This window comes from Ostrinia nubilalis, chromosome 6, assembly GCF_963855985.1.
Source record: "Ostrinia nubilalis chromosome 6, ilOstNubi1.1, whole genome shotgun sequence".
Lineage (NCBI taxonomy): Eukaryota > Metazoa > Arthropoda > Insecta > Lepidoptera > Crambidae > Ostrinia > Ostrinia nubilalis.
Window position 1 is genome coordinate 13,246,451 of NC_087093.1, and position 17,172 is coordinate 13,263,622.

Here is a 17,172-nt window from a genome sequence, read left to right on the forward strand (position 1 = left end):
CTATCTTATGCATGATGATTTAAATTTGTAGTACAAAACAACGCCCAAAACTAGATCGATTTCACCATAAATCTGTCCTGTGATTGATACATAATGTCAAACCATTCTAAAACCTCAATCTATGCTTGTAAAATAATCGAGTTCTTAGCTTCGTTCTGTATACACCTAATAGAGCTGAAAATCCTCTACATTTTGTACTCATTATATATTCCACTCGCCTCTCGCCTCTATTTCTTCCTACCATCTATTTCACACACGTTCATCTCATAGATATTGGTTTGAAGAAATGGAAAGGAGTCGCGTTGTCCCCAGATAACGAGCGGAAGATGAAGGAGTTCCCTCCTCCCCCGAAGCCGAAGGAGTTCCCTCCCCCTCCGAAGAAGGACTATGACGCCGTCCAGAAGGAAAATGTGGAACCTCCACCACCAGTAGACGAGACAAGCACAGAGCCGACGGTTAGTTCACACTTTTACATTCTTAAATTATACGAGTATTATGTATGTATACGTATTTGTAAGATTGTCGATAATTTTAAAAATTCCTACTCCTAAGGTGTTATGCTGAGTAAGTTAGGTCGTAGTCATGTTTAACAATATTATGTTTTCAAAAAACATAATTAGGTATCATCGTCAAAATTGATATCTGGTCCATAACTTAATAACGAGTTCTTCATAAACCATAGCTAAAATTACTGTCTCCAATGCGTTTCAAATAAACCCATTAGTAGACAGAGAGACATGTCATATTTAAACAGCTCTCTTTTTACGTCGAGGACAAAGGAATACTTATACCGTGTATTGACAATTACTCGTTTCCATTACTATAATATGGCTTTTATTGGTAACCCACGTTTAACCACCTCTTTTGTTGCATTACAGATTGTGACAGTCGAACTGAACAGAGGCTGGAACAGTCGGCTGGGCTTCAGCGTACAAAGTCATCCCGAGTCGGGGCAAAGCTACATCTCAGCGGTGTACAACGACAGTGTAGCGGCGAGAGACGGTCGGTTGCGGCGCGGTGACGTCATCCTGCAGGTACCATGACGTCACTAGAATAGTAACTGTACATCTTTTGGAATTCAGCGTACAAAGTCATCCCGAGTCGGGGCAAAGCTACATCTCAGCGGTGTACAACGACAGTGTAGCGGCGAGAGACGGACGGTTGCGGCGCGGTGACGTCATCCTGCAGGTAGAGTGACGATTATAGACACCGGCTAGGATTCAGCGTGCAAAGTCACCCCGAGTCGGAGCAGAACTACATCTCGGCTGACTACAACGATAACGTCGCGGCAAGAGACGGTCGGCTGCGGCGTGACGTCATTCTGCAGGTAGAATGACGTCACTATTGCAGTACACCAGTTAGGGTTCAGCATACAAAGTCATCCCGAGTCGGGGCAAAGCTACATCTCAGCGGTGTACAACGACAGTGTAGCGGCGAGAGACGGACGGTTGCGGCGCGGTGACGTCATCCTGCAGGTACCATGACGTCACTAGAATAGTATCTGTACATCTTTTGGAGTTCAGCGTGCAAAGTCATCCCGAGTCGGGGCAAAGCTACATCTCAGCGGTGTACAACGACAGTGTAGCGGCGAGAGACGGTCGGCTGCGGCGCGGTGACGTCATCCTGCAGGTACCATGACGTCACTAGAATAGTAACTGTACATCTTTTGGAGTTCAGCGTGCAAAGTCATCCCGAGTCGGGGCAAAGCTACATCTCAGTGGTGTACAACGACAGTGTAGCGGCGAGAGACGAACGGCTGCGGCGCGGTGACGTCATCCTGCAGGTAGAGTGACGTCACTATAGCAGTACACCGGCTAGGGTTCAGCGTACAAAGTCATCCCGATTCGGGGCAAAGCTACATCTCAGCGGTGTACAACGACAGTGTAGCGGCGAGAGACGGTCGGCTGCGGCGCGGTGACGTCATCCTGCAGGTACCATGACGTCACTAGAATAGTAACTGTACATCTTTTGGAGTTCAGCGTGCAAAGTCATCCCGAGTCGGGGCAAAGCTACATCTCAGCGGTGTACAACGACAGTGTAGCGGCGAGAGACGGACGGCTGAGGCGCGGTGACGTCATCTGCAGGTACCATGACGTCACTAGAATAGTAACTGTACATCTTTTGGAGTTCAGCATACAGTCACCTCGAGTCGGGGCAAAACTACATCTCAGCGGTGTACAACGACAGTGTAGCGGCGAGAGACGGACGGCTGCGGCGCGGTGACGTCATCCTGCAGGTACCATGACGTCACTAGAATAGTAACTGTACATCTTTTGGAGTTCAGCGTGCAAAGTCATCCCGAGTCGGGGCAAAGCTACATCTCAGCGGTGTACAACGACAGTGTAGCGGCGAGAGACGGACGGCTGCGGCGCGGTGACGTCATCCTGCAGGTATCATTCGCGCTTCGCGTCGCAGTGACAGTCAGCTGTGTGATCCGTGTATAACCCAGTGTGCGCCATACCGTCCACAAGTGCGAGTGAGAGGAATAGTGATTGATCGACCCCCGCGCACACGCACCTTACGTGAGCAAGATACGTCACCTGCACAGAGTACTTTCTGATTCAGACACTTCACATTGGTAATATGAGCAGACTTGATCGCACCTTTATAAGTCAACCCGATGAGCTGGTTGGACGGGGAGACATGAGTGTGGACAATGTTCTTGTTGAAGAGCAAACAACACCCTCCTATGTGACCCAGAGGAAGGGCACTTCGCGCAACTCTGATCATGAGCTCCAAAGTCAACTCCTAGCTTTTCAAGCCAGCATGAATAAACAACTTGAAAATTGGTTTACTAGACAAGATGAGAAACTTTCATTGATTCTAAATGAATTTCAAGAAATTAAGCAGTCAATGAATTTTCTAAGTGAAAAATATGACGACTTGAACCAAAAAACACAGACAATTTGTGCTCGCCTTACACAGGTTGAAAAGCAAGTCGAAGTATCCAATTCGTCTGAAATAATCACGAGACTACAATCTAAATTGGCGGACCTGGAACAAAAAGCGCGTAGCTGCAATATAGAGATTAGTAATCTTCCAGAAAAGCGTGGAGAGAATTTAATTACAACTGTTGAAAAAATAGCAACTGCTGTTAATTACCCACTTTGCAGTCAAGACATTGTGGGAATTCATCGTGTTGCCCAAATGGACCCAAAAAGTTCTAGGCCAAGAAATATCGTGGTGAAACTCTGCAGCCAAATTAAACGCGACAACTTCATATCTGCTGTGCGTCTTAAGAAGGGAATTACATCAGACAAATTAGAAATCCCTGGGCCTCCGCGTAACATCTATGTCAACGAACACCTTACCTTGGAGAATAAACAATTATTTCGAAAAGTCAGAGATGCCGCTTACGACAAAGGATATCGTCATGACGTGTGGATCAAAACCGGCACCATACTCGTCAGAGCCAGCGACACGTCTCCTGTATTTGCAATACGATCGGAAGATGAACTTCAAAAAATCAAGCCACTCGCGGTTCCACAACGTTAAAAACCTAATTTTACATTCGCCATATGCGTGCACTGTTCTTGTATTTCTATTATTAATTGTAATCACTTACAAGTCATTCGTCATTGATAAACATACCAATGCATGCGCGCTCTGTTCTCTTCACTACTCTGTAACATGTCTACGAGTTTTGTGTTGCGGCGACTCACTGGTTTGTACTGAGACTTGTGACTATTATTTATATACCCGATTTTGTTTTTATTTTTGTTTCTATCGGTTGTATTTTATATTAATTAAATGTGGCTCTCGTATTCATATAGAATATAAGTGGATTATCGTGATGTTATATTATGTGGCCATAGTTTGGGAGTGGAAATTTTATTTATACATTTTATTTAACTGCCTTTTGGAGATGGTGGGCGGTAGCAATACCCTCGCAATATTTAAAAATCGTAATTATTTTAATATATGCATTGGAATAATTCGGTTACTTAGCTTACTTCATAAACTAAAATATGTGTGTGTGTGTATGAAAAGTAATGCTATATTGCAGAGGAACAGTTATGAGCTTTTAGGAACTACAAGTGAGTATTATTTCATAAAAAGTAGATTAATCATAATAATAATATATTACGGTGTAAATGTGATCTCGGGACGACCTGTGACTGCACTTAATATGTGGAAAATATTACTTTATGAGGATTTGCATTGTGGTCGGCAAATCAAAGTTTATCGATATCGATCGATCGATATTATTATCTTCTATTTATTTCATACTAAATTTTAAAATATAAAAATGGATTGTAATAAATTGAGTGTTTTCTATCAGAATTGCCGGGGACTTCGTACTAAGGTTAGCACATTATTCAATAATATTTTAGCGGAGTGCTTTGACATTATAGTACTGACCGAAACGTGGTTAATACCGAGTATCTCAGATAATGAGCTTATGGACAGTCGCTACACAGTGTATCGTTGTGACAGGAATCGGGAAGCCTGTAGTAAGACAGACGGCGGTGGTGTTTTGATAGGTGTGCGTCGCGAGCTGGATGTCACTCGTTGTTATTTGAATTCCGGTTTGGGTAATAGCGATAAAAATAATGATTTGTTCGCTGGACGTATTGAGTACGTGCTTCTTAAGTGTTATGGTAGAACTACGAATAACTACACCATAGTTTGTGGTTTTATATACCGCCTAATCAACCTGTACAAATATATGATAGAATCTTAGACTCATTACATAAGGAAATATTATTACCAGAGGTTAAGTATGTTTATATTTTTGGAGACTTTAACCTGCCACATATACAGTGGAGCGATCCTTTACTCAACTCGACGGCCCTTGACTTGCAAGATTACAGTAATGTTACAACTACACTTTTATTTAACTTTTTAGCAATTACTAATTGTAAACAACATAATCTTATATTGAATAGTAAGGACCGAATTCTTGACCTATTTTTGACTAACGATCCCACGTCTACCTGTGAACCTTCTACGAACCCTTTGGTGCCGATTGACCCTTATCATCCTCCTTTTTGCGCACTCTTGTTACTGAATGTGTTAAACGATACAATGCCTAGAGCTTCTATATTAAAGTATCGTTATATTGAAGGTAACTATGATGATGTTAATACTGCCATCCGTAATGTTGACTGGGCTAAGAGATTTGAGGGGCTTTCATTGGAACTAGCAACAAACCTTTTTTATGATATTTTATATAATATTATAAAGGAGCACATTCCGCTGCGTCCTAGCAAGTCGAATGACTTTCCTGTCTGGTTTAGTCGTCCTTTGATTCATATATTTAAATCTAAACAACGCGCCTGGGTTAAATGGAAAACCTATAAAAATATATCAGATTATGAACAATTTTCATTATACCGTAAAAGGTTTAAAAAGCTCTCATCCGAATGTTTTAAAACTTATATAAAAACTGTAGAAAATGGAATCAAAAAAGATATGAAAGTATTCTGGTCATATGTGAACGGCCGTAAAAAAAGTAATGGCATTCCCAACACTGTACGTTATGGTGATCGTGAGGCATCTAGGCCTGAGCTTATCTGCAGCTTATTCTCTGATTTCTTTGCTTCTGTGTATGAAAGTAGGAATGCAGACATATCACAGCAACCTGAAATGTCATCTTTATCTGAAAATTGCGAAATTATGTCTGATTTATGTATTTCTGAATTCGCCATAGAGGTTGCATTGAAGACTTTAGATGTTGCTAAGGGCCCTGGCCCGGATAAAATCCCACCTTTTTTTATCAAAAGAGTCGCTGAGTCAATTAGTATTCCATTATTTTATTTATATAACAGAAGCTTGAGGGAGGGGTTTGTTCCTGGGTACTGGAAGGCCGCCAACGTTATCCCTGTGCACAAAGGTGGTTCTAGGAATGATGTTGAGAACTTTCGGCCGATCTCTTTGCTTTCCACCTTTTCGAAGGTTTTGGAAAAGTTAGTCCATAATGCTATATATCCTAGATTACATCGTGTCTTAATGTCTGAGCAGCACGGTTTCGTTAGAGGTCGCTCAACAGTCACTAACCTTCTACTATACACGACTTTTTTATTTGAGAACATGGATCAGGGGCGACAAACGGATGCCGTTTATACGGATTTTTGCAAGGCCTTCGATAGGGTGGACCATGCTATATTGCTGAAAAAAATTGCGTATAACGGAATACGCGGAAACCTTTGGCGCTGGTTTTCCTCCTATGTTTCTAACCGGTCACAGAGGGTAGTAGTGAATGGGTACACTTCTGCAGAGGAAATAATTGTAACTTCCGGAGTGCCACAGGGGTCTATTTTAGGCCCACTATTATTTATTCTGTTCATAATTAATGATATAGGCAACTGCTTCAGGAACACCAAATTTCTCTTATATGCAGATGACCTTAAAATATTTAGAAATATTGAGAACGAACATGACTGTATTGCGTTTCAAGAGGATCTGGATCGTTTTTCCAAGTATTGTGTTGATAATAAACTACAACTGAGCATATCCAAATGTAAAATGATTACATTTACAAAAAAAGTTAGAGTTATTAATTTTAATTATGAACTTATTGGGACGAAACTACACAAGGTTGAAACCATCAAAGATTTGGGTATCATTCTTGACTCAAAATTACACTTAGACACACATATTAATTCTATCATAAATAAAGCTTTTCAATTATTTGGATTTGTTATGCGTACTTGCAAAGATTTTAGAAAGGCATCAACATACATTACTCTGTACAGGACTCTTATCAGATCACAACTTGAATACGCTTCAGTAGTTTGGAACCCCTATTTTCAGAAATATAATAATCAACTTGAAATGGTTCAAAAGAAGTTTATTCGCTCAGTTAATTATAAGTGTTCTCGTGCTAAATGTTCTTATACTAGCCTTCTTGAGAGGTACTCACTTTTACCACTACTATCTATAAGATTATTGTTGGATCAAACTGTTCTGTACAAAGTCCTCGGCGGTCTGTTTGATTGTACACAGTTAACTGACCACATATTCTATCAGTTGCCCGGTCGCTCCCTACGTCTCCGCAACACTCGTACACATGGTGTTTTTGCACCCGGAATTTGTAAGACTATAGCGGGCCAACGCGCACCGCTACGGCGTATCATGCATTCGTATAATAAAAACTTTGCTCATATAGATTTATTCACGCTATCTCTTGGGCAGTTCAAAAATGCAATCCATTCAAAATTAAAAGTTATTAGTACGAGCATTCAGGATTAATTTAATTTCTGTCTTTATATTCATAAATGTAATATTGGACTTTGCCCACGGCTTTTCCCGCGTGAGGTTGAGTGTGTCACGAATCGTTGTGAATTGTAGCCCATATGTTATTCTGATATATAAATAATAACACTGTAAAGTTTCATCATAATCTATTTAGAACTTCTTGCACTCTTAATTTATTAAGTGAAAATTTAATTTATTTATAATTATTTCACTTTTGTGTATCATAACAGTTTCGGCACTATTGTCTTGTATTTGTTATATAAATTGTTATATTAATACGTAACACTAGTAGATTGTCACTGCTTTGGTTTTTGTTTTCCTTTTTTGAAAATTACTTTGCGAAAAATGTTATTGGTTACATAATTAGTAATATTAATAATAGTCATTAATACTGGTATAAGCTATATTATGTAATTGTTTGTTGTTCTGAATAAAATAAAATAAAATAAATAAGTACCATGACGACACTAGAATAGTAACTGTACATCTTTTGGAGTTCAGCGTGCAAAGTCATCCCGAGTCGGGGCAAAGCTACATCTCAGCGGTGTACAACGACAGTGTAGCGGCGAGAGACGGACGGTTGCGGCGCGGTGACGTCATCCTGCAGGTAGAGTGACGATTATAGACACCGGCTAGGATTCAGCGTGCAAAGTCACCCCGAGTCGGAGCAGAACTACATCTCGGCTGACTACAACGATAACGTCGCGGCAAGAGACGGTCGGCTGCGGCGTGACGTCATTCTGCAGGTAGAATGACGTCACTATTGCAGTACACCAGTTAGGGTTCAGCATACAAAGTCACCTCGAGTCGGGGCAAAACAACATCTTTGCGGTGTACAACGACAGTGTAGTGGCGAGAGACGGACGGCTGCGGCGCGGTGACGTCATTCTACAGGTAGAGTGACGTCACTATAGACACCGGCTAGGGTTCAGCGTGCAAAGTCATCCCGAGTCGGGGCAAAGCTACATCTCAGCGGTGTACAACGACAGTGTAGCGGCGAGAGACGGACGGCTGCGGCGCGGTGACGTCATCCTGCAGGTACCATGACGTCACTAGAATAGTAACTGTACATCTTTTGGAGGTCAGCGTGCAAAGTCATCCCGAGTCGGGGCAAAGCTACATCTCAGCGGTGTACAACGACAGTGTAGCGGCGAGAGACGGTCGGCTGCGGCGCGGTGACGTCATCCTGCAGGTACCATGACGTCACTAGAATAGTATCTGTACATCTTTTGGAGTTCAGCCAGGCCTCCGTCACTCGCCTATGCCGGCCGAGATAATTACCTACAGCGCGCGACAACTTCAAGTTGCAAATCAGTCATGGCCGCCACGCGCCTGTGAGCACACGCCGTCACACGCGTATTTCTACACGCTCGGTTGATCATCATCACAATCAAGGTTCATTGTTCCAACAGCACTGTTATCCTTCTTTAATGGAAAATCGTAATACACTCGACATCAAATAAATCGCACCTCCCGCGACAAGCATTTTCAAACGTATGCTTCCCCACTTCCCACCAATATTGGCACCATTTGAAAGCCTAGTTCTAACCTTCATTTCATTAAAGGAAAGGTTTTTACCCCAAAAATGTGTCTTTAGAAGGATCCAGAGTCACTTCTTCAAAAAATAGGTAGTTACGCTAGAGCCAACTTTTATGGCTATAAAACTGTTAAGTTGGGATTAATCGCTATCCATCTGTTAAAGAGGACACGTGAGATCATTATTTGGTTTTATAACCATAAAAATTGGTCTAATTGATCCCATAGGTGGGCCCAAAGTGAGGTATTTTTTCAAGTCACATTTATGGTATATGTTAATCATTTATTAAGAAATTAAATGTGTTTTTCTTTAAGGACATTTATTGGGCTTTCAAATAACACCAATATTGTTGGGACACCATGTTTGTGTCAGAAGAAAATCGTTAAAGTTCGCGTCGCGGAAGGTGCGGTTTATTTGATGTTGAGTATATTTAGGAATAAAAATTAACTGTAGTAATTTAAATAATTAATAAAAACTACACTTTTTAAATAATTTTGAATACTTATGACAAAAAACTGTAGCAAAAAAAATATTTTAGCTAATATAAACATTAACTTTACTTCACCGTGTCTATTTTCCGACACTACACCTTTTAAAACTGTTTGTCCAATTTTAAATTATCGCAACACTGAAGTTTATTAATAGGTACTTTAGAGATGGTACGATTATACAAACACCACTAGATTAAAGTTTACCAATCGTAAATACAATAAATGCTTCTTAAAATTAAGTTTTTATTTATTTTACTTTGCTTATACAACCCTGACGCTTGAGCTGTGAGGTAGATCAATTCTGAACACAAAAAAAATGCGCTCTTGTGAGCGTAGTAGTAAGGTGCGATTTCGAATGCACCATGTGCGTTGGATATTTTGCATTATTATTATTACCGTTTAAATGTCGGCATCTGATCCTACACAAAGGAGTGCAATTTCTGTTGCTACTATTATGTATTCTGTGGTTCAGCGTGCAAAGTCATCCCGAGTCGGGGCAAAGCTACATCTCAGCGGTGTACAACGACAGTGTAGCGGCGAGAGACGGTCGGTTGCGGCGCGGTGACGTCATCCTGCAGGTACCATGACGTCACTAGAATAGTAACTGTACATCTTTTGGAGTTCAGCGTACAAAGTCATCCCGAGTCGGGGCAAAGCTACATCTCAGCGGTGTACAACGACAGTGTAGCGGCGAGAGACGGACGGTTGCGGCGCGGTGACGTCATCCTGCAGGTAGAGTGACGTCACTATAGCAGTACACCGGCTAGGGTTCAGCGTACAAAGTCATCCCGATTCGGGGCAAAGCTACATCTCAGCGGTGTACAACGACAGTGTAGCGGCGAGAGACGGACGGCTGCGGCGCGGTGACGTCATCCTGCAGGTACCATGACGTCACTAGAATAGTATCTGTACATCTTTTGGAGTTCAGCGTGCAAAGTCATCCCGAGTCGGGGCAAAGCTACATCTCAGCGGTGTACAACGACAGTGTAGCGGCGAGAGACGGACGGTTGCGGCGCGGTGACGTCATCCTGCAGGTACCATGACGTCGCTAGAATAGTAACTGTACATCTTTTGGGAGTTCAGCGTACAAAGTCATCCCGAGTCGGGGCAAAGCTACATCTCAGCGGTGTACAACGACAGTGTAGCGGCGAGAGACGGACGGTTGCGGCGCGGTGACGTCATCCTGCAGGTACCATGACGTCACTAGAATAGTAACTGTACATCTTTTGGGAGTTTAGCGTACAAAGTCATCCCGAGTCGGGGCAAAGCTACATCTCAGCGGTGTACAACGACAGTGTAGCGGCGAGAGACGGACGGTTGCGGCGCGGCGACGTCATCCTACAGGTAGAGGACGTCACTAGGTTCCAAACTTTGGCGATTATCACATTGCACCGCGCTCCGCCGCGGTCCGCGTCATGACATACAGGGTGTAGTTTTGTAAAACAACGCTTATCTCAGGGGTGGCAGTACACATGAAAGTAATTACAAGAAAAATATATTTTTTTTTTAATATTACTTTATTAGTAAAGAACCTTGTACAAACGTCTTCGTAAACTTTCGAGACGGCTCTTGTTACCCCCCGCACCAACCCCGCATACCCCGCTACACCACCGAGCACATGCGGCTGCTGCCCCAGGAGAGCGGGGGGACTGCTCGATAACTCGCCCATGTAAATACCATTTTCCTGATTTCATGGATTTTTCCATATTTTTTTTTATTTTTTTTTTTTTGGAATCTGTGTCGTTTATACTAACACTACTGAGATGGGCGTTGTTTTACAAAACCACACCCTGTATTCGCTGGGTGCGAAGTACTAGGTGGGGGTAACATAATCTATCGCAGCGCTCATGGTGGTCAAAAGTAGAAATAATGTAAGCTCTCATCAGATGTATCTGTCAATGGCAAAGCGATTCTACATAATACATTTTAATATCATTAATTAATCGCATGAAAAGGGTCCTACTGGGAACTTAAATAAAAGAGTGGACTGTATTTCGATAGGGCTGGTTTAATAGCCGTTTACAATTTGGAAATAACTAGACTATACAACGTGGTGGTACAAAAATGAGTCACAGTAGTTGTTGTGCCACAGATGTTTGCCTTATGATGAGAGCGTGAATTATTGAACTCTGCCCTTGTTTTGTTCTTAATTCTTCTACATCTCAGACTTGTCCAGCCAATATCAACATCTTTCCTTTAAATACGGTTTGTGGTTGGAATTTGATATTGTAACACTCACAAACCCGGTCTTCAAAACAATACTCATTTCGATCTGAAAACGATATTTAATTTATTACTAGCGATACAGGAACATTTAAATATATTTACTGTTATATATTGAAACCGTTAAAGTAGCTTTTTCTTTTTGTTTTACTGTAAAACTACAACTATAAATGAAGTAAACAAACCCTGACACAATCAAAATTAAACACACTTTTCGGACTTACCTCCTTTGATTTGAATGACCAAAATGATTTCAAAACCTTTTTTCCACCCAAATCGTGGTATCACAACAATTTATTAGTCGAAAATATTTGTAATTTTTTCATTTCGATATTTTTTCACAAATAAACGACCTAAATGTCAATGTGACAGAGCCCACAAAGTTGTGGACGCTAGTTGGCGCTGTAATCGTGCACAGAGCCAATAACGAATCCCGCGCGCAAACGCGTTGTCAGTGTGTTGTGCCGCGCGTGTTTTCTATACAAACTGAGGTAGGTTTGCATACAATGATTAAATCTGTCGTCGCGCGAACCGCGGCGGAGTGCGGTGCAGTGTGATAATCGCCTTTAGGCATAGTAGAATAATATCCACTCCCACTCCCCAGGAAAAATACGCTAACTTCAGGCTTCTCCAACATGGTTGAAAGTCTCTGTTCCTGCGGTGGAGACTAAATGATATTTAGGTTTTTGTGGCCACGGAACATAAGCCCTTTAACTACAGTTACTAGAAGATGAAGGAGTTCATTGAAGAATGCCCCACAATCTTAAGTGCGTGGCGTCTAGAACCACGATAATGTGATTTTCGTAACGGAATGATAGTTATCGTAGATTTAGTGATGCCATACCTTACTCTATGCGAAACCGGAAGTGAAATAGAGGGGGAAACGTTTTGATTTCATGCTCAGCAGAGCTCGAAAACATACGAAGATGGAAACTAATGAATACGTTTTCAACCTCAATGAATTTGATAGAAAGTTCACGTTATGACATAATTTAATTAAAGGTAAACTGCATAGGTAGTTTAGGAAAATGTATCACTTCAATTAAGTGACGAAGCTATCAAAACACGATTTCTTCATAGATTTTGCAGTAGCATTAATTTGGGTTTTCAGGACTACTCTACATAATATGAATTGTGCCTTCCTACCTACTTATTCGTTAATAAGGTGTCAACTACCCAACTTTTTCTTTTGATTCGCAAAACACACAGTCAAATAATTATTATTTATTTATATTTACCTAATATCACAATTTTCTTCTCTTTTCAGGTAAACGATGAGAACGTGACTTCAATGAAGACACCAGAGGTGATAGACTTGCTCCGAATACTGAGGGGATCTATCTGCATCACAGTTCTAAGACCGCCTAACGCACAATAAAAGCAAAAAAGCACCCTATCTCATTAGCCACAGAGCTGAAAATGAAACGAGACTTCACGCTGTAACGGAAGGCCTTTTGAAACAAAAGGCAACTGCGTCGTTGCTCTAGTGATGTTGTTGGTGCGATAATCTAATTATCGATATTAAGTAATCTCGTATGAATAAATCAAATCAAGTATAGTTTCATCAGTTTTAACTTCTTATTGATCAATCATTTTGGTGCATGTAAGAATGAAATTATTTATAAAAATAGAGGAAATTCTTTCGGAATGAAAATTGAATATACTTTAAAGTATTTAGCAAAATCATTACCAGGCATCGGAATATTATGGATATGACAATAAAATTCAATTACATACAACATTAACTTCACCGTCAGTCGAACTAGAAATTATAATACAAAATACCTATTTGATTGACTAATTATAATTATAAGCCCACTGTAAAGTAAACATTTTGAAGTTCCTAATATTCCTAAAACTAGCTAAAACAAAAATGACACCCTGAAAACATTTCTTATATTAAACGAGTTACCTAATTAAGTGTAGGAGTGACGGAATTGATCTCTGTTTGTAATCTCATGAATGTTAGGTATTCAGAAAATTAGTGTTAAAGTTAAGCCTCGAAAGTCTTGCCCGACCAAAAAATACACAACGAAATCAATGGATTACGATTTTATTTTTATTGAAGTACAATAATTGAATTTCTTTGCAAATTTTATTAACAAAAGCTATTTGTTCGATATTTTAAATGAACTCTGAATATTTGACGTCGAATATCGATATCGGCAAAGTCTTTGATGCAGCACTACCATCAGAGATTTTCTTCATCCAATTTCTAAAGCAGTTACTTGGTTTTATGCTGCCCAAATAGAACTAGAGTTTATTTTTTATTTATGTCTAAATTTGGCTTCGAAGAACGCAGAAACTGTTAGCAATTAAGTAATTTAGTAATTGGATGACCTATAGTCAGTCATTGTGACCATACAAAACACAATGTTTATCACGTATATACTACACTAATATCAATTATAACAATAAATAGCACAATACGCGTTTTATTGTAGAAAATTGTAAGAGATATTAGCATTCCACGAATTAATTACTGTAAATAGTGTAAATTAAAAGACAGTATGTAAACGTAGTGTCTACTGTTGTTTTAAATTTTAATGTATTATGAATGAAATAAAACAATTTGAGGGAAATCGTAACACCCAAATATGTATGACTGGGTCTCAGATAATGTATTTTTGATCAAGATTAAATTATTTATTCGTTAAAATGCTATAATGTTTAATCTGCCTCCAATATTCCTGCCTGAATGTATATTTTTATCAAATATTAAAAATACTGCTTGCTCACAGACAAATAGTGGAAAATTTTGCAAGAAAATGTATATTTTCGATTACATACATAAAGGATTACTTTGAGACAATAGGGATGATGACACTACTGTCATTTTTTCAACCAATATCAGGAAAGAATACATTTAAGTGTGAAAACATTTTTTTAAAGTTAATTTGTACGAACTACGAATAAAATTCGTTTATGATTTGGCCAATCGCTAACGCTGTATTACCAGAATAATATTATGACTATACTTAATGTGACTTTTTTTTCAATAGTTTTTGTAAATGGTGTCATCATACCTAAATGTAAGTACCTACTTGGCCTCTTGATAAAAATAATTTGATCTAGGTAGGAACTTTCTACTAGCATTACTTTAATTTCATTAAATTGAAATAACTCCATAGCAATGAAGTAGGTAACCGTTATTGATTACAAGTAATTCGTACAAATTAATTATTTTTATGCAAAACATGAGTTATTACAAAGTATCTTAGGTTTTGAAATTCTAGATGGAATCAAGTTAAATTTTGTAATTTTTCGAGTTACGCATTTCGAAAATTACACCTATGTCACATAATATGTATTTAAATGATGTAAAAAGTGGTAACCTCTGAGGTCATACGCGTTAAAATAGGCCTATGGGTCATAGATGGACCTGAGTAAATCTTCCAAAACTTGTAAAACACTATAGTACTCTATGATATTCGACCTAACATGTTATTATAGCTATATTTCTTTATCTAGGCACTGATAATAATCTAGTCAAATCTAAATTTTAATTCTATTTATCACAGTTAGCCCTCTTAGAAATCCTTAAATATATTTAAAAGTACGTTAATTATCTAAAGTACAGAGACGTCATTCTAATTGATTTCTCAGATTAGTAAAAATGTTATTACCTTGAAAGATTTTATTGACAAATCAACTGAAGAAATCTATTTTAATAATTATAAATAAATTATAATGTAGTTAACGTAGGTAGAAGTAAAGATATTTACAGATGTGTAACATTAACGAATCAATCAACTGATATTCTAAAATAATTGTGATGGTTTATGTTAGTATACTGTGTATTGTAAAGTCTAGATGTACGAAAAAGATTATTAATATACGATGTACGTGCATATAGACCTGGCCCAGTTATATTGTTTCCAAAAGGTTAGTAAACTGCATACCTCACACTGTTGTAAATAGAAGTAACTTAAATGTATATTTTTATGAAACCTGGTCATTCTGTAAATCTGTAGCTTGTATTAAATAAGCCTACTTATTATATCACCATACAATAAGTTTGTTTGTATTTATTATCATTTAACCTACGTTATAATTCATTTAAAAAAATTTGAAGATATGTTTCAAATAATTAATAAATTCTAAGTCATCACGGAATGCCTGAGTAGAATATGTAGAAGTAGTAACATGACAAATGGAATGAAATATTAAACATGGATTATTATCATACATATCCATTTAACTTAATATATGGTATGGAAATATCTTTCTAAGGTCATTTGGTCGGTCGATAAGAGATTGAGGTAACATATTTCCATTTAGAGGTATGATTTATTTTAAGAGGTGCGCTCTACAAGTTGGAAAATACAGAATACTTCCAACACATGATTTTTATGATAGAGATGGGAATCAATCATTTCTTTGTATTTGACTAATGTTCATCTGATATAAATATTTTTTACAATCATCTATGATTTAACCTCTAAATTGTTAACGGCCGACCATTTGGTCTCGTTTGATCTAATCACCCCACAGTTGGCTTAAACTCTTTTGCAATTAAAATAATCTTTATCCATTTTGTAAATATTGAAAGCTTCTACGCCTATCTTAGCAACTGATTTGATATATCTCACACGTACCTATGTAAGCACTTAATTGTAATGTAAAAGAGTAAATATGCGCTCAAATACACGTGAAAAAGTTTGGGGGAAAATATTTAATGGCAAAAAGTAATTTATTTATACATGCCGCACATCAAACACCTCTGAAAACAGCTAATATGAAACTGCTACTATTATACGGTGGCTCTCCTTCATGTAATAAAGTTTAAACCTTTAACCCTTTGTTAATGGAGAACTAACTTCGTCAACTACAATTTGTAGAAGTCCTAAATACAAATTACAAATGACCATCGCCATAAGGTTTGTCACACATTAAATTCGTATCTCATCATTTATCTTGCAAGTTTTAATGATGATTCAATCGATATAAATAAAAAACCTCATAAAACTTAAATAAGGTAGTCTCTCAAGGAGCACTTTTGCACTGAATTAAATTTAAATGAGGTGCAGTGTTTCCAATTCGGCGACTAACAATCCATATAGTAATATGAAGATTTATTATGTTTGTGGTGCTCAATGTATGTTAGATGCCCGCGTGCTTGCTAGTCTACCCTACAACTGGGCCGTAGTGAAGGTGAGAACGTTATGTTACGGAATACAGTCATATAAGTTGGGATGTACCATATACTTAAATACGAGTAAATACTATAGTTATAAATAAATATAATTTAAATTATATGTTTGTTTTACTATTACCCTAATAGTTGAAATACAACCCTTAGGCGATTATCACACTGCGCCGCGCTCCGTCGCGGTACGCGGGACGACAGATTTAACCATTGTATGCAAGTACCTCAGTTTGTATAGAAAACACGCGCGGCACAACACACTGACAACGCGTCTGCGCGCGGGATTTTTTATATGAAATCACGCGGACCGCGGCGAAGCGCGGCGCAGTGTGATAATCGCCTAACATACAATGCTGAATAGGCTAGATAAACCTACTAGAAATGTCTAGATGACAAGAGTATAATAATGCTGGTAAAAGTGATAAATTTTGTTTTGCTTTAATGTAGGTAAATTAAATTAATGTTTGGTAATTTTATTATAATATAGGTACAGAAGTAAGTATGAAGGCCAATATTTTAATATAAATGTTTATAAATAAATACTTACTACGGAAAATTTACAGAATTTCGAC

The 17,172-nt window shown here is 38.7% G+C and overlaps 1 protein-coding gene and 1 long non-coding RNA gene across 2 annotated transcripts in view; both read left to right on the forward strand.

Annotated features, from left to right (window-relative positions):
- LOC135072826 (uncharacterized) overlaps nucleotides 1-2,444 on the forward strand; it is a 112,464-nt gene extending 110,020 nt beyond the window's left edge. The window contains exons 12-16 of the mRNA XM_063966865.1: nucleotides 271-455; nucleotides 879-1,034; nucleotides 1,519-1,629; nucleotides 1,673-1,783; nucleotides 2,280-2,444. Of these exons, the coding sequence (XP_063822935.1) occupies nucleotides 271-455; nucleotides 879-1,034; nucleotides 1,519-1,629; nucleotides 1,673-1,783; nucleotides 2,280-2,444 (728 nt within the window). The remainder of the gene's footprint in view (nucleotides 1-270; nucleotides 456-878; nucleotides 1,035-1,518; nucleotides 1,630-1,672; nucleotides 1,784-2,279) is intronic.
- A 7,867-nt stretch (nucleotides 2,445-10,311) lies between these two features.
- LOC135072664 (uncharacterized) lies at nucleotides 10,312-16,707 on the forward strand. The gene is made up of 2 exons (XR_010257472.1): nucleotides 10,312-10,417; nucleotides 12,719-16,707. It is a non-coding gene; the product is annotated as an uncharacterized LOC135072664 (long non-coding RNA).
- Nucleotides 16,708-17,172: the final 465 nt, after the last annotated feature.